This window comes from Trachinotus anak, unplaced genomic scaffold, assembly GCF_046630095.1.
Source record: "Trachinotus anak isolate AG129_WGS33_773 ecotype Australia unplaced genomic scaffold, CSIRO_AGI_Tana_v1 ptg000028l, whole genome shotgun sequence".
Taxonomy (NCBI): Eukaryota; Metazoa; Chordata; class Actinopteri; order Carangiformes; family Carangidae; genus Trachinotus; species Trachinotus anak.
This window is the reverse complement of record NW_027273879.1, coordinates 14,644,909-14,663,178: the sequence shown is the minus strand read 5'-3', so window position 1 is coordinate 14,663,178 and position 18,270 is coordinate 14,644,909. Positions and strand designations below refer to the sequence as shown.

At 41.4% G+C, this 18,270-nt stretch overlaps 1 protein-coding gene across 1 annotated transcript in view; it reads right to left on the bottom strand.

Moving 5' to 3' along the window:
* The window catches only part of LOC139611547 (ephrin type-A receptor 5), a 67,238-nt gene that overhangs the window by 38,675 nt on the left and 10,293 nt on the right, over positions 1-18,270 (bottom strand). Inside the window, exon 3 of the mRNA XM_071466302.1 lies at positions 11,285-12,008. Within this exon, the coding sequence (XP_071322403.1) occupies positions 11,285-12,008 (724 nt within the window). The remainder of the gene's footprint in view (positions 1-11,284; positions 12,009-18,270) is intronic.

Here is an 18,270-nt window from a genome sequence, read left to right as displayed (position 1 = left end):
ATGCATTACAAACATTAGAAACACTAGCTATAAGTGTGATCTGGAGTATGGCTGGGTCCATACGCCACAACTTTGAAGCCCACACAAAGATCACTCACTTAATGACATATTATTTATAATTTTTTCAGTGACTATTTTCTACATTTAATTTAACAATCAGTCTTCGTCATTTATGCTCTCCAACGAAGGACAGGCATGTGGTTAGATCTGTGAATCAGGTGCTTTAAAAGTTTAATTGTCTTGAAGGGGCACACCCACTCATGAATACATAATTATAACCGATTTCACATGGATACACACGCAGAAACACACACAGAAACACACACACACACACACACACACACACACACACACACACACTTCCCATGGCGGGATTAGTTATGGTCATGGCTGGCTGAGTGAAATGGCTCATTCCTCATTGTGAATGCAACCTGAATAGACGGCGTTGGTGGTATTAAAATGTGTGTGTGTGTGTGTGAGTGTGTATGTGTGTTGCCCTTGGGCAAGCTGTCTTTCTGATGCCACGCAGCTCTTAATGCACAGCACAAAGGGTAAAAGGTAATTAATATGCAATACACACTAATGTGCCCGTATGCAATTGTGTGCGTGCGTTTGTGTGCGAGGTTAATACGTAATTAATATGCATCACACACTGGCATCCCAGGCAATTAAGGATCCAGTGGTGTCCGCTGATGCCTCTTAACGAGCGTCCTCTTTAATTGGAAACATTTCACTGTAAACATGTTGATTTATATGACTGGCTGTCGTTTGGTGGGATTAAAGGGAGTAAGCGATTAAGGCAGAGGGAGAGATTCATACTCTTTTGGGGGGGGTGGAGTGGGGTCGTGGGCGGTAACCACCACATTCTCTGTATCAAGACAGCGTTCAAATTTATTTCATTAAAAAAAATAAATAAAATAAATAAAAAATATGTGAGAGTGTGTATATAATAAATATAATAGATTCCTGCTGATATATAATAAGATATAATATATTCATAAAACTCAGAGGATTAATGGTAAATCACTAAACTTCTGCGGACTCTATGGGAGATCTGTTATGAAAGAAAAGGATTTATGACTATTGTTAGTACCAGTTGGTTAGCTGACCAGCTGATGTGTGAGCTGTGCTTCAAGTGTCAGACACCAAGAACTAGAAAATGTAATGGTAATTTAAAAAAAAACCCAATGTAGCAAAGCCACCATGCAAAAATACTAAATTTTAAATAAAACTCATGCTTTTCAAGAACAGACACATTTCTAGCACAATAAGCTCAAAGTATCGAATCCATGAATATGCACACATTATTAGTGTAGATGAAGAATGTCAAGGGAACAGTTCAGACAAAACAAGCACAAAAAGCCAAATGGCTCACACCGACGGTTGCACGTGACATCCACTTATATTTTCATCTTTCCTGTCACTTTTCCAACTGTACACAGATTCAGCAGGATTGACATTAATGTAAACTTTGACAGAAGAAACACAAAAAATGGTGAAGCTGAATTTCAATACTATGCCTGTGTTGTTAACAGATACTATTGTGAACTAATAAACCAGCCAAGGAAACACGCTAAATATCCTGTTCCTGTATTTGTCCCACAGCGAGCTACTGGCCTGAAGAACATAAACACAGAGTGTGTGTGTGTGTGTGTGTGTGTGTGTGTGTGTGTGTGCGCGCGCGCATGTATGAGGGTTTCATAACTTCGAGTATTGTTTTTGTATTACTGTGTTTGTGTGCAAGCCACTGTGTGCATGTGTATGGGCTGATGCATGCTCATATTTGTGCACATTTTTTTGCACAAACAAAGTCAGATGATAATACCATAATAATATACAATCAAGTGAATGGGGTTTTCCTGTCTGCTGGATGACAGAGGAGGTCATTGTCTAGCACCCATTTATTCTCACAATCAGACCACAAGCAGAAACCAACAGGTCAAAAAGGTCACAACAGCAGTCCTTCATAAACCAATTTATTGGACCAGTGAAAGTCTAGAGGGGAAAATTAAACATTAGCAATACATCATAATGATAAATCAAGTGTCAAGTTATGCTGACCATATGTGCTGGGAAATAATTCAACCAAGTAAATAACGATGACACTAGACTACATATCATATTACTATTCAGCATTTAGTTGACACTCATTTACTTGAAAAAAATGAGTCCCTAGAAATGGACCAACAATTGTGAACAAAATTGCAAGCACCCACAAATTAGGTGTGCAAGGGTCAGGATCTCAGTGCTATTACAATACTCCTGAGACATGTGATCTCAGCTGAAGGTGGAGGAGGAGATGTGAAGTGATTGTGCATGAAATTGGTTGTGAATTTAATAATATTTCTTCTGAGCCATTTAAATACAAGTATGCAGAACATTTATGTGTCTGCGTGACCCTGCATACCTTTTTGCCGATGCATGAGCTGTGACTGCACAAGTCCTACTTTAAATGATGCGTGCTGATACACTTCTGTACAAACTCTGATTCTACTCCCAAGGAAAAATTTTTTTGTTTCTTTTTTTTTTTTTTTCTCTTCAGTAAGACGTTACAAGAAATGATCAGTTAATTAGTTTATTTAGAGACATTTACAGGTTTGGCATCACAGTTGTTTTTCCATGGCTCTTCTGAATTGTAAAGCTGAGATAAATGTATGGATAATCGTACTGTACAATGGCTGTGTATGTCCAGGTTTCCCTAAAGCAATGTCCCTAAATGTCAAAGCTTGTAAATTTGCAGGCATCCAGAAATGTATCTTTTTTTTTTTTTTTTATGAAATGAAGAAGGTGCCAGTAAGGGCTCCAACATATGCATAATTATTATATGGCACAGCTTTGTTAATCTCACTATCTGTGGGATTAGAGACAGCACTGAGATACAAAAATTCAGATGCATGTCTGATCTCAGTGTATTACAACCTATTTCTCAGAGAAAGAACGAGAAAAAAAACTTGTCAACAATATGTACCCGTCGCAAAACTGTAATTGTTTTGTAAACTGCATCATATGGGAAAATGATCATGACCTACATGCATTAGAAGTGTCCATAACTTCCGGCCTCACTAGTCATACAAGACTGACTGGGCCACTGGAGACGACCAGGCTTTCATGGAAAGAAGCTGGCTCTGCTGAATGAAGTATTTTATGAATATTTCACTACCTGCAGGATCGTGTGTGTTCTCGTACTTGTATCTCTGTGAGGACATTGAGAGGGGTTGTGAGGATTTAGACTTGGTTTTAGGGTTCAGAATCAAAATCAGTCAGACTCAGATTCAAGTTGAGCTTGGGGCAGTAAATGGGGTTATGAATCTATTCATGATGGTTGTGGCTGGAGTTAGGAGTCAGGCGTTGCACTGTGTCATTTAGGGTCCTCACAAGTATAGAAAAAAAGCATGCGAGTGTGTGTGCACCTTAGCAGGGGGAAGGGTAAAATGGAGGAAGCACTTCTGGGAAAGTCAGTTTACCCAACAAGCACTCAGGAAGCACTTTAGTTGTCATGACAGCATCACCACGTTGAGATGATGGGGTGATGGAGAGGGGGTGGGGAGAAAGATGGAGAGAGAGAGAGAGAGAGAGAGAGAGAGAGAGAGAGAGAGAGAGAGAGATGCAGGAGGAGGTTAGGCTACAGAGTGAGAGAGTGTAGAGAAAGCATCCTGTAGCAGTTTCCAATTGAACAAGATCTAAAAAGATGAATGGTCCAGTCGATTCATATTTCAGGAGATGATGGAAACAGAAAGGCTTCCTGCCACTTTTCTGCACCATCCTTCACCATGATGTTCTGTCCCAGGAGCAATTCAGGGAAAACAAAACTTCTATATTTGTAAGGGTAACAACATACTGTTTAACCCGAACTGTAGAAAATTAAAAAAGACACATAAAATAGATATAGGGGAGCAAACACCTTGACTTGTGATGCCAGTGGATTTTTTAGGGTCCAACGAGTTATGAGGGAAATTTAGACTCTAATACTGAATAGCTAATCCTAGATTTAATATATATAGCCAGAAAGTCATATTAAAGACTTACTTACTTGAAACTCTGTAGTAATGTAAAAGGAACAGATTTTTTAACACAGTGATTTTTTTAAATACAGTGATGATGCACAGATACTAAGTTGGCTATGCTCAAAGTAAGGTACTTGAAGAAAAGTTTGGAGATGATATAAAAAAACGTTTCTCTTCTCCTTTTTGGGTCTATGTAAGTGGTGAGCACAATGTTCGATGAATCAGGACGTTTTATATTTAAACTTTGTAGAAAAACATATCATTGATGATTTTCATTTTATTTTCCATGTTTTACTTGCAACAGTGTCTTGTAAATCCCATGTAAGCCAAATGTTTAGCAAGTATTGAATGAATAAATCCAACCAAAAGCAAGACGGTGGTGGAACTCAGATCCTTATTAGCACATGTGGATAATCATGTTGAACTGCCAGATGCCAACACGATCATGTGTGTGTCTCTGTGTTATGCAAGTGACTGTAATACCCTTGTCAGAATGCCATCACCGACAAGCCCCGCACTGCAAAGTGTGAGCCTCTCGCTCGCTATCCCATAATTCCTTAGAGGGAGAAGGCAGAAAGCTTCCTCACATTACTCCACCAGTGAGTCAGTTTCTGATGGCAGCACCACCAGCGTGACCAGATCGAGTTTGACATATGCTGCAGTGACGTCTGACAGGCAGGCAAACACAGAGGAACATCAGGGGAGCCCTGGCACTGAAACAAAGTATCGTCAAGGGAAATCCAGCTCTACCCATGACACACGTAGACGACACTCGCTGAATGAAACGCTCTGCGGTTGTATTGTTGGACTCGTGAGCCGCACTTTATCATTCCAAACATTTCTTTTAATTGATAATGCCAACAGTCATCCTCGTTTTCGTTTGCACTCATCTGCTGTCATTCTTCTTCCTCGTCTGTGCCCCCCCCCCACCCTTTCCTCTGGCTTCACTGCCCATCTTGTACCTCCAAGTCTTTTTTCTTTTGTCACATGAATTCAGTGCAGCCTGAATCCCGCCTGAAAGCTGTCAATTTCAGGATTTCATTCAGCCTTTAATTCATCGTCTCAACCAGGCATTCAGCTCTTATCCTGTCATTCCAACATCCAATTTCACCCTTATTTCATTATCCCAACATTGAATACATCTCTTATTCCATTATTCCATCATCCCAGTATGTCATTTAGCTCTTTTACTATCATTGCAACATTACACTCAGCTCAAATGTCATTATTCCAACATTCCACCCAACATCCCATTCAGCCTTTAATATATCATTTCAACGATTCATTTGGTCCTTATTCCATTAACGGAATATTATTTCATCCCCAAATCCCATCACTTAAAACAGTCACTTCAACCCTTATTCCACCAGTACAGCCTTCCCATTCCTCTCAGTTATTCTGTCAGTAAGCATATTTACATGAAGAAGAGTATTCGGCTCTCATCCTGGTTTTGAGAAACCTGACAATGCTCAAGATAATATACCATGCAAACACCTCACTCATGATTCTGATACATCTGGGTCATTACTGCATGTGCATTCTCAACCAAGTTGCTTAGTAATCAGTAAAGTGAAACAAAAGAAAAGAGATAAAATATGAATAAAAATTTGTTGATAAATCATGCTACTGCAGCACAGTCTTGACAGCCAGTCTACAAACTGGGTTCATCCTAACAATCTATAAAAGGTTGCTCCATGCTCTATATAAATGTCATTTCCTGAATATAATCCAAACCAGGATGAAACTGAAAACTGGGTTTCTAGTTATTCTAACATCCCTCTCAGCTCTTCCATAAAACCAACATTCAGCTCAAACATTATTCCAGCGCTCCATTCAGCCATTATTCCCCCATTCCTTCTCGTCTTCATTCAGTCTAAGTCACATCTGTGATGCTGAAGTCAATCTACAATCCCCCCCTTCCTCCTCATCTCTCTCTTCATCCATCTGCCCACTTCCATCCTCAGTTATCCTTCCTCTATCGCCATCACCCCAGAAACAACACTCATCTATCTCCATGTCTCCCTGCCCTCCCATCCTGCGGTGTGAAATCCTCTATTTATCTTGTGTCCCCTTGTTTAGCCATCAATTCTCCTCTCTGTGTTCCTCCCCTCTTTCCATCTATCTGTTCATCTATCCCCTCTCCTCAGTCTTGCTGGGCTGACGGTGCTGCAGGCGATCACCAATTATCCCAGTTAAAGTTGTGCCTACATCTATACATCTAACACAGTCACATAGAGACTCTTTAGATGTCTTCTGACACAATATTATGCCTGGTAGAACGAGACAGGATCATCACACGCTTCAAATGTAAATATGTCTACTTCCTAGGGATCTTTTATTTTCTGTGCTGACACTTGAAGAAAAAAGAACACATATTAGAGTAAAGTTATTATCAGCAATCCTGCGCAGATCTTACTGTAAAGTTTCTGTCGTCAGTATTTCCCCACAGTGGAAATTACACACACTGTGCTGATGCACTGTGGCTTAATGTTTTCCATTAATAGAGATATACTTTTGAGAGAGACGTGTGTGTGTGTGTGTGTGTGTACATAAGAGAAGAAGGGGGGAGGGTAAAAAAGACAAGAGCTGGATTGTTGATGGAGAAAGACGGACAGATCTTTGCAGGGGGGGAAGGGGAGAGAAGTAGAGTGAGAGGCACTGGCAAGAGTGTAAAAGACAGGAAAGTGCTAATGTAGTTGGCAGATTAAAGAGGAAGAGAAGGAGGGAGGGAGTTGGACGGATGATGAATGATAGGCAGTCAGGGAGAGGTAAAACAAGAGAAGGTGCAAGAAGCAAGGAGTAGAGATGGGAGAGTGAGATAGAGCAGCAGAAAGAGAGGAAGAAAAAGACAAAGAGGATGAGAAAGAGGTGTCCATAATGAGTTCTGTCCTACATTCACAAAGGCTGCGTTAAATCATGCTCTACTAGGCAGCACACACAGCTAATACAGCCAGGATCCACACAGACTTGCACATTTACTCTGATATACACACATTGTACTGTACTCTGACCTGCAACCCACTGATTCAGTCTACAGTGAGGCAAGCATGTTTAAAACATTAACTGAAAAGGCTGAACAGGCTATAAAATAAAATCTGGTTATTACCGAAGCGCCATCTCTTTTTAAAACAGCTCTACCCTTTTTAAAAACGCACTGACATTCACAGAGAGGGCAAAATAGACATAATGGGGAGAAAATTAAAACCACTACATCCAGCACAGGTTCTCCAATCCAGCAGGGCAGATGTTCCACATCTGAAAGGCAACCGGAATCCATCCCAAAAAAGAAGACACTGAATACACAACTCCTCACAGTATGGAGTCCAGGCACTCTTTTAATGTCTCCAAAACAGAATTCAATACTTCAAACACTAATGTGAGTGACTGAAACACACATGAAAAAGTGTTTGCTAAGGCAGTGAACACATATGGTTAGAGAGCTGCGAGAGAGGAAACCCTGCCATGTTTCTCTCTGTAGACAGTTTCAAAGGCTGTCAGTTTAACGCTCTCATCTGCATACGAAACCACAAGAAAAAAAAAATCATCCTGTAGCTTAGCTTCATTAAAGGTGGAGTATGCCATGCTGGAGAGAGACTGTTGATATCTGAACTCAACAGCAAAACAAATACAAACCTCCCTTCAATGTTCCTTCAGAAACTCTGCTATAAGAAAGTATCTACTTTCTTATAGCTGACGCAAAACAAACCTTGTAATATAAAACGCCATCAAACAAACGACATGTACACAAACACAACATGCAAAACACAACCGAGTAAAAACTGGCGAGAATCAAGTGAGATTGTTTTTACAAAACTCAAGCGACGGACTGTGGGTTTGTAGCTAAGCTAACTGGGAAGGTATCATTACCTAGCACGGCATTTCGAATTATGAACAAACTTGTGCTTTCAGGTCTTTGTGGCTGTAAAACTCTTGGCCTGTTGTCTGGACAAATAAAATGATGCTGAGTAAAGAACGAGACAGCAACCTGCTGCTACAGTTGCTGCTGCAAAGCCAAGACGTAGAGAGGAGAGGACGAAACGGTTTCCCATAGCCAACACATGGACAGCGGTACAGCTCTCCTCCTACTATAGCAAAAGTAAGCCGAACGTCTGCGGGAATGTAATTGGATATTATCGAACACATAAAAATGACACCATCCTGTGAACAAGTGTCTCCTGTTGCTGATTGACTGGAGTAGTGCTGTGTGGCTCGGCCCAAGCCACTTTCTTTGTTTCCAATTTATAGAGCTGGGGCTGTGTAATTATTTTTTTTCAGTGCACACAGGACAGGCAGCTGGCAGACCACGAGGAGATATCCACTGAATTTGACTGGTTTTCTCTTATCGTTGATTACAAGGAGTGTGTTGTACGCTGACAGCTATTAACATACTGTTAGGTATGTTTACTTCATTATGCTGTACATATGACCACGCTAAAAAAATCTATCACTTTTACCGAGGGCACTAGAGGTGTTTGTATTCTGCAATGTTTAACCAGTAACAAAAATTTGCATATCACATAACTTCATCTTCCTAGGAAGCAAAACACTCTGAAACTTATTATAATGAAAATCAGTTATGCAAATCTGAAACTTTGCTCTGCTGCAACAGGACAGTGTCGTAAAACACCCACTTTGTGAATTGGGGTACAAAGGAAACACTATCTGGCTGTCTCTTTTGAGTTCAATCTACACCAGAACAGACTCAGTGTTTGAAATGTGGAAACACATCGGAGGCACTATGTGATAAGAGCACAAAGTTCTAAAACTACAACGGTGTACATTAAGCTCTTTCAAATACAGCTGACATAGCTGCTGGAGCAATGCAGCTAATGTACGGTAAATTATCTATGACTTTCATCACCACAAAAGTATAAACCTTTAACTTTAAAGAAGAAGAAAATACTCTAAAGAATAAGAAGACTGTCTACAGCCATGCCAGCAGCTCTTTGAGGCTTTACTTCTAGGCACAGTGGCAATTTGAGCTAAATGCTAACATTAGCATGCTGAAGCTCACAATGACAATAGCAAGATGCTCAAGTTTATCAGGTATTATGTTCACCATGGTCGCCATATTAGTTTAGCATGTTAGCATGCTAAAATTTGCCAATCAGCAGTACGCTCAATGCACAGATGAGGCTGACGAAAAAGTCATTCACTTTACAGGTATTTAGTCATAAAGCTAAGAATCAGACAAGTAAAAGGTTTGATCTGATGATGGCACAAGATAAAATTAAGAATTAATTAACCCTAACCCTTAATTAAGAATTAAGAGGGAGACTATCTATCTAGTCTCAAGATCACCAAAGTCATTAGGATTCATCATCTGGGGATTAATGTCTGTACAAAATGGCATCTATCAAGTAGTTGTTGAAATATTTCTGTCTGGACCAAAATGATGGGTGGATGGACCAATCAATCGACCAACGTTGCCATCACTAAAGCCACACCATCATCATGTTAAAAACTGGAGAAAACAACTAACAAATGTAGAGTAAGCATCAACTGAAAGACAAGCAAAGCTAAGAGAGATCTGCATACTGATGTGTAAAAAAAGACATCCAAGAGCAGCAAAGTTTGAAAAAAAAAACAACAACAACAAAAAAACAACCTCTTTACTTGAAAAAGATGCTTACATGACACATAGAAGCCATAAGATTCCATTATTTCTGGATGAAACTACTACACAGCAAGTGTACTTCTTAATATTCTCCAGTACGCTTCAGCTGACCCAACTGGTCAAACCCGATTAGTCAAAAGGCACAAGGCTGTAAAGCATAATTAGCTGTGCCATAACTGGGCAGCAAGCTAATGAGTGGTAATCATAGTAATATTCAGATGTTCACACATCTTTATTCTTGCACATGTGCCCCTTCCCAGTTCAGTGTTCATGTAGTGGTACGCTCATGTGCAGTACATAACATCCTCATAGATCTTCCTTTTATAAAATACACAAATTTTGTTGATAGAGAACATAATGAGCTCTCAGATATTCCTGCTGAACACCAGAATGTTTTATAGTCTTGGCAGCCATAGATCAGAGTCTGCGTGACTGCACAGTCTGCTGCAGTATGACTCCAGGCAGGCCAGTGGCCTACTGACAGCTATTTCCTAATGATCTCCCCACAGTGACTCCATGTCTGATGAAGTAAAGCTAGAGATGGTTTGTTACACTGGTTTACCATTCGGTTGTAATTAACTAATTGAGGTGCTAGCTCTAAAAGGGAGGGGTTTAGTGTTGGACCTTCTGGAGGCAGTGTGTGATGAATGCAATTGAAAGTCAGATACATGTTACGTGAATGATCCCTGAGTCCACAGCTGCCAGGCACACCACTAAGCACCTTTCCCTAATGTTCCAGCCAGTGTGTCATACGAGGTGTCTGAAACAGGAATAACACAGTGTATCTGATGTAATAGTACTTAATCCATGGCTAGTTGGACATGGCTTCAAGCTACAGACCAACATTCCTGGTTTCAGTACAGAAAGAGGAAAAGGAATTATTTTTGCTATGGAGTGGGTTTACATAATTCAGATTTCTTATACACCACTAACACATGCAAATTAGCAAAAAAGTTAGTTCATCACTTGAGAGTTTGTTCAAAACTTGATCGGGAGAACATTATGTGACGAGATGAAACACTCAAGAGCAACCAGATAATCACACATTTCAATTTTCTGTACCACACAGCTCCATGCTGCTATGATAACCGTTCCCTGGAATTTTTCTGAAATTTCACCATGCCACTCAGAGCTGCTTTTGGAGTGAGCAAGTCTGAAAATTGAGTAATTTAAAGACAGCACAGAGGAAGATTGGAGAGGAGTGACGGAGAGAAAAATAGAGAGGCCCTGGGTGCCTGTGGAAATGGCAGTTAAGGTCGGCGGTGGGAATGTTTGGGCTCGAGACGGAGCAGAACAGCGGCTGTATGAGAGCAGCAAAGTGCTGCAGGGCTCAGGGGAATACCCTGCACTAAGCTGGAGAGAAACACACACACAGACGCACACATACACTCTTAGGAAAAGAATAAACAGATCCACACACACACTCGAGCACACAATACTAAAAACAAACATTTGCATGGAAATAAAAAAACAAACATGCAGGATGAAGACAGAGACCGAAAAGAGCAGCATGCACGTATGTGCACTCACATCTAAAAAGACCAAATTGTGAACACAGGAAAATGATATGAAAAGTAAGAAGCAGCAAATTCTCATGTTTGGAAAAACTGGAATAATTTTTGCTACTTCAGCATTACTTCACACACGAACTCTCCCCTCTCACCTTTACAGGAGCCGTTGATTTCCTCAAACCCTGGCTGGCATACACACTTCCCGATGGGCACCAGCCATTCTCCCTCTGTGCTGCAATGCATCCTGGGAGGCTCGTATAAAGGCAGGGAGTTATTAACGCAGCGGCCCACTACCTCCACCAGCTGTGAGGCCTCCGAGCCCGGGATGGTGTCGGGGAACTCGGCCAGACTCTTCACTAGAAATGGGCAGCGTTTGTAGAAAACTCGCACTGAGACTAAAGCAATGCAGGCCCCCAAATCCTGAAATGCCAGGTAGAAGCCTTTCCGGGTCAAGGGACCTAAATCACGGACTTCAGTGTTGAGCTTCATCACACGGTCTCCCAGGTCCAGCTCTGTGAAGCTCTCATCAGCTGCTATGGTGTCAATTTTGATGTACCTGCTTTCCTTCATCGCCCTGTCTTCCTCCTCTGTCATTCCCGTTCCATCTCTCATCTCTCCGTCCTCCATGTCCTCCTCCTCATCTCCGTCCGTTTCGTAGTAATACATGTTAAACGTCTCCTTGCAGGTCCCGACTCCACCAGGCAGGCTGTTGCAGTCCCTCAGGGTGAACTTGAGCTCGATGAAGACCCGCTGGGCACCCTCGGTCAGGATCCAATTGGTGTGGAGCCAGTTGTTTTGGTTCTGCTCCATGACCCGGCACACTTGGTAGGTGTGGATGGGGGCGTAGTTCTCGTCTACTTCACCAATCTCCTCCCACTGAGGCAAAGAAAAGGTGGAGATTAATTGAGGAGAAAGAGAAAACAACAACAGGACCACTCCCATTTGATAACAGGGATGTAGCTGGGTATTGAAGCTCAGTACGTTTTGGTAGTACAAGCAAATGTAGATAAAGTATGAAAAGTAAAAGCCAAAGTGTAAGTAGCATTTTACTGTTGTGGCTGATCAAGTGAAGGCACTGGTAACTACTTCACACACACTTAGTTTAGTCCAGTGTTCCCAACATAGGGATCTCACCCCTCCAAAAGGGTCACAAGATAAATCTGAGGGATCTGAGGATTATTTATGGGAAAGTTTTCTTTTGTGTTTGTTATGAAATATTGGTAAATTTTACATTTCAGAGCCTTGAACAACTTGAATCAACTATGCATTGTCTTTTATAACCTTATTATATGTTTTGTTCAGGGAAAATCCTAATCTGAAAGGTAACTAGTAAATGTAGTTGAGTCTGAAATGCTATAAAGTTTAAGTATAAAATGGCAGTAAATAGAAACTTTCAAAATTTTTTGTGGTTGAGTACAGTACCTGGGTAATTTGATTTAGTCACTGCTGATTGATTGATTTAATATTTGAGACCTTTTTTATAAGGTTTTTGTGGAAAAAACATGAAAAGGAATCAAAAAAGTATAGTTTCAAATCAGTGTCAAAACTGAGGTATGCATTTTTGAACTGCTTAATAGGGGTGAGGAAATGTTAGAGAGAGAGAGAGAGAGAGAGAGTGAGAGTGTGTGTGTGTGTGTGTGTGTGTGTGTGTGTGTGTGTGTGTGTGTGTGTGTGTGTGTGTGTGTGTGTGTGTGTGTGTGTGTGTGTGTGTGTGTGTAGGTACAGAGAGAAGAATAATCCCTTCCACCTCATTCCCTGTGACAATGAGATAGTGTTATGGGGTATATATGCATTTACCATGAATGAGGGGTGGAGTTCTTGTCAGCGAAAAAAAGAATTAACGTGCACCTGCAGGTGTGGTCATCTGTATGTATTGTATAGCTAGACCTCTATAAAGTGTGTGTGTATGTTTCCACTCCTGACAGTGTGTGTGCATATATGTTAATGATTCTGTCAGTGTTCAAAGCTTGTGTGTATGTGAGCGCCTGCATCCACGCTTGTGTGTGTGTCAGACAGCAGCATTAATTCCCTCTGCCGGTCTCCTGGGACATGGCTATTATCTGCATCACTAGCACTCTCCCATGGCTAATACAGGCGCTTCATCATGTCACTGTAATATGGCCAGAGGGACCAGACTATGATCTGGTGTTATAGCTTAATAGCCCATATTAATCAATTCTTGCTGTAGCTGTTGTGTACAACCTTCTGTCTTTGTCTTTTCTCTCTCTTCTCTGTGTCTTGTTCACCATCTGTCTTCTTTTTTTTTTAATCCCTCCCTGCTTTAGTCTATCTCTTGTTTTATGGTTATTATCATCTAGTTCCTGAACCATTTGTGAATGGATGCAGGCATTGCCAAGTGGTGTTAGACAGTTGCAAGTGTTGTTAGCTGCATATGTCTTTATGTTAATATGCTTATAGTGTGTGTGTGTGTGTGTGTGTGTGTGTACTCTTACTCTTACTCTTGTAATTTGTGGTGGCCATTTTCAGACCTTGAGTGTGAGGACATTTTTAGAAAGTGAAGACATTTTCATTATCATCAGTTCTTTGAAAGGCTGTCTGAGGGTTCAGACATGTCTTAAGAGTTAAAGTTAGACACAGGATTAGGTTAAGGGGTTAAATGCATTGCATTGATGAGGATCCTCGCAAGTATAGATGCAGAAATATATGTGTATGCTTGTCTGCGACAGAGTTCCTATCTCTTCAAGACTCTAGCCCAGTCAGTCCCAGTGCAGACATTAAGCTTCTTACTGGTTAGATCACACAGATCCACCAGCCTGCTCTGAGCTTTACACAGCTTAACAAACACACACACACACCAGTCATTATTGGTAGCCCAGCAGGGAGCTGAACAGATGACCTTCTCTGGTTTTGCTTGGAACCAAATGGGTTCAGTGTGTGTGGATGGCACGTGGTTGCCATTGTTGCCAATGGAAATTTTCCCACTCTACAGCTCGACTGTATTAATAGTGTTAGTGATTACTAATAGAAAGGGGAAATGACACTGGCATAAGCCAACTCTTTAAACTAAGTCATTAGTTTGCAAACAAAAACCTAAATGAAATGAGCTTAGAAATACACTCCTACAGTAAAGGTTAGTAGGGTTCAAACTTTTGCTTTCCATGAAATGTCCTTAATTCCTTGATGTGATGTATTGAAATAGGAGGGATCCAAATATCGGGCTTTTATTTATGTAGTAAAGGACATTATTGGACTTGTTAGTGACACTCACTACTGCACCATGATATGACCATCGAGCATGCATGGTTTTCCAGGAAGCAGCTGTTTTCTAGGAAGTTCAAGTGCCTATTTCATTTGATCAGTAAATACCACAGTACATGGTATTAGGTGGGTAGGGTCCTCAGAGGTCAAACACAAAGCTTGGTGCACAAAGCAAACACACGAACACCTCAGGGTCAGGACCACCCATGCTGATAATGCTGTCGAGTTGTTGTAGAAAAAAAAAAAGCACGCACTAAAGAGCGTACTGTTTAAAATCTAATTCTATTTCTGATTTTCCTTGTCATCTCTCAATGATTCTGCAAATCAGTCCACTGCCCCTTTGTTTAAAAAAAAAAAAGTGATATTATAATCTCCAGTCCACCCTCCCCACCTTTCATGCAATTCACACAACCTCTTCTTAAAGGGTCAGTTCACTCAAAGTCCAGGAAAGAGACTTTTTCCCGCTTATCCCTTGTGGTATCTAGCCATGCAGATACTTTCATAAGTACCTGCTGAAGTTTTTCAGAGATTTCCTGAGAGGTTTCCTTAAAACAATATCCCCGTTACTCAGAAAATCCACAGCTTCCTGTGCATAGTTTATATTGAAACCGCAACTTTAAAAAATTGACTTTCTAAAGAAATTATTTGGAACAAAAATTGAATTATCCTGAGTAACCAGGACATTGTTTCCAAAAAGAACTGCCTCTCTTGTGGTTTTTAAATGTGTGGTTTTTCAAAGCATTGAGTAACAACAACCAAATTCCCTGTACGGTACTCACACTGCATTAGAGTGTTTTCAGAGGCATACATCTCAACACGCTGACACAAAACCAAAACTATCTGAATGGCTTAATACCACTAGCAGATGGATGTAAGTGTTTTGTAAGTGAATTTGGTGCTTTATTGTGAAAACCCCAACAGACTTTGGGGTCCCAGTGGAGGTAAATGGTCCTAATAATGAGAAGAGCTTAATTTCAGTCCTTTCAGACCCCCTCATGCAGCCCTTACCCATGACTCTTCCCCGCCTTCTGCCCTTTTTCTACTTTGCTCCCTACACTGAACGTTCCCTCTAGGCACGCTCCTAGCTCCTAAGTGTGCGTTTGTTTTGTTGACTACCATGTGTGCGGTTGTGCTCGTGGGTCCACGTGTCACATCCGTCAGCAGCCCCCCTGTGGCTGTGCTGAGTGCCCTCCTGGCTCCTAGTCTATAAAGCTGTCTGCAACTCATTATTACCCCCCATTACCACTGACTGTCATGACACTATAATAGATCTGTCCTTCTCCCTGCTTACCCATACAAGAATCCCCCCCGTACCCTTTCCCCCCCATGTCTGCCTCCATCTCATCCACTCTAACAACCCTCTTCTCATGCCTCATTCCTCTGCCTTTTCATTTCATCCATGTCTATCATGATTTTCTCTGTGTCCTCTATTCTTCCTTTAATTATCCAATCTTAAGTCTAACCCAGAAAAACTGTTCAACCACTCTCCCCCTTCTCCATCTCTCCTCCCTCCACTTGCAGCTTCTGTCTTCTCATCTTCCCCCTTGTCCCTGATTTCTGCTGCTCTCCCTTTCCGTACTGAAACTTCTCTCCTCCTTCCCTCCCTCCTGTCACACTTCTTCTAGTTAATCTCCACCATTCTCTTATCTTTCTCCTCTCCTCTATCCCTTTTACCTCTCCTTGTCTTCCCTCCTTCATGGTACTGTAATGCGCCAAGGGAAAAAGAGATGATCCATTGAACAGCGTAAGAGCTGCGGCACAACAAATCTCTAAGCAAACACTCCCTGAACTGTTCAAACAGCCGCTCCCCTTCCTCATTAGGGACAGATAGCTTAGAGCCCTGACACACCAAGCCAACCGTTAGCCGTCACTGGGCCATCGTTGAGTGTCTGTGGCCGACCACTGCACAGAGTTATTGCAGTGTGCTTAGCACCTTTGATGCTAGCTTGCCCTTATCTTTGGTCAAGCGAGCATGCTGAATTGGACTGGCCTTCAATGAAAGAGAGCTCTCCAACTGGCGGCTCAGCCTGGCGAATCAGTGATTAAATCAGTTTAGTGTGGTTTCACCGTATTTTTAGTTTCACCTCCTTTTTTCCCTACTTGCACAGGGAAAAGACTTTAGGCGTCATTTCACATTGAGTGTGAAAGACAGATTATTGGTGAACAGAGTTGGTAAAATCTGCCAGTTACACTTTCAAGTAAGGGAGGGCAATCTGGCCAAAAGATCATGACAATCTTTTAGGGTGGAAACGTAATCCACAATCTGCATCCTGTTCCTGCAGATTTTATTATGAAAGTCCTGATGGGAAGTTGTAATTTATATCTTTCCGTCATTCTCACGCTTTTTTCAGATGTTTGTCTGCTCGCCGCTATTCTTTGCCCACAATGTAATTTTCTGTTTACGAATTATGTGACAACCACACTCATGCCCAGTTTACTCGGAGTACTCATTTGGACAGCGTTGTTATTTATTTATGAGGTAAGTACTTCAATTTGAAAGTTCCGTCATTGCCTCGTGTTTCTCCATGGACTACAACTCTACCATTTTGGTCCGAAGCTGGTGACGGTAGTTCTCGTTCTGCTCAAGTCTGGTACATGTGCTGCTACGCTGAGCTTGCTGAGGCTGCAGAACAAAACAAAGTGCCATTCCAAGCTGCACTTGGCCATAACAATAATGTGAGGTCACCGTTACCTTGAACGTTTCCCACCAAAATATAATATGTTCATATTTCAGTCCAAATGGACATTTGTGCCAATTTTGAAGGGGTTCCCTCAGGGCAGAGATATCACAGTCAAGAGGCCAAAAACTGTGTTTTGTGAGGTCACAGTGCCCTTGATCTTTGATCACCAAAATCTAATCAGTTCATGTTTGAATCCAAGTGAATGTTTCTGCCAGTTCCCGCAAGGCATTACTGAGATATTGTGTTCACAAGAATAGGACGGACAATCCGACAACATAGTGCCCCAGGCCCTGGCTGGCAGAAGAATAATAATCTTTAAATCACTATCTCAATATAAAAACAACATTTAGATACAGTATTTCTGTTTTAAATTGATCAGCCAAAGGCAAAGCTAAATAATACTTTGCAATGCTGGTTGCAACTTTTGTCAGACATCTTCTCAGCTCATATCAGACCCATTTCAACAGATTCAGTGGTGGGAAAATGGTGGGCTACTTTGGCGTTTTTGTCTTCATGTAGTGCCAAGTCCTGGGGTTTTCTATTTTCTTTTTTCCCTCTCACACAGGCTCAAAACTAGGTGCATGTCAGCCATCAGCTGCATCATTTGTGCCTTCTCCTGATTCAAGTTTTAACAGAAGAACTGAAGTGATGCAAAGCGACACAGAGGTTTTCATCAGTCAGCCTTTGTCGGCGCTTGCTTCTTTGTGGTTGTGGCTTAGTGTGTCAGGGCCGTTACAAACCCAGTAACCATTGCCTACTTAAGTTCAGATAAGGACAGCATTAAAACGGCTCTTGGATTTGGCAGACTGATGGGACTTAATGGAGATGGATGGATTTGACAGCAAAATAATCCATATTGTGGGATTCATCCCTTTAATGACACCTTCCTCCCTGGCTTTTCTTTATTTATTGTTGTCCCTTCATGATGCAGCAGATAAAAGCATCCACATAATGTCATATTATCGGCAGCCCACCCACCAGCACTCCTCCAATGCATTGGGAACAGGAAGTAATGGAGGTATTAGATGACAAAGGGTTGGCAGCCAAATAGCCATAATGGGCAGGGAACCAAAATTCCTCCATGCTTTTTTTTTTCTCCTCTCATCTTCATGTCTTATCCCCTTATTTGTCAAACACTACACTCATATAAATGCTAAGGATGTCAACTTTCATTAAGTAACTAAAATTCCAGTTTTGACATTTTTAAATATCAGCTAAATGTCTTGTAATGTAGCATA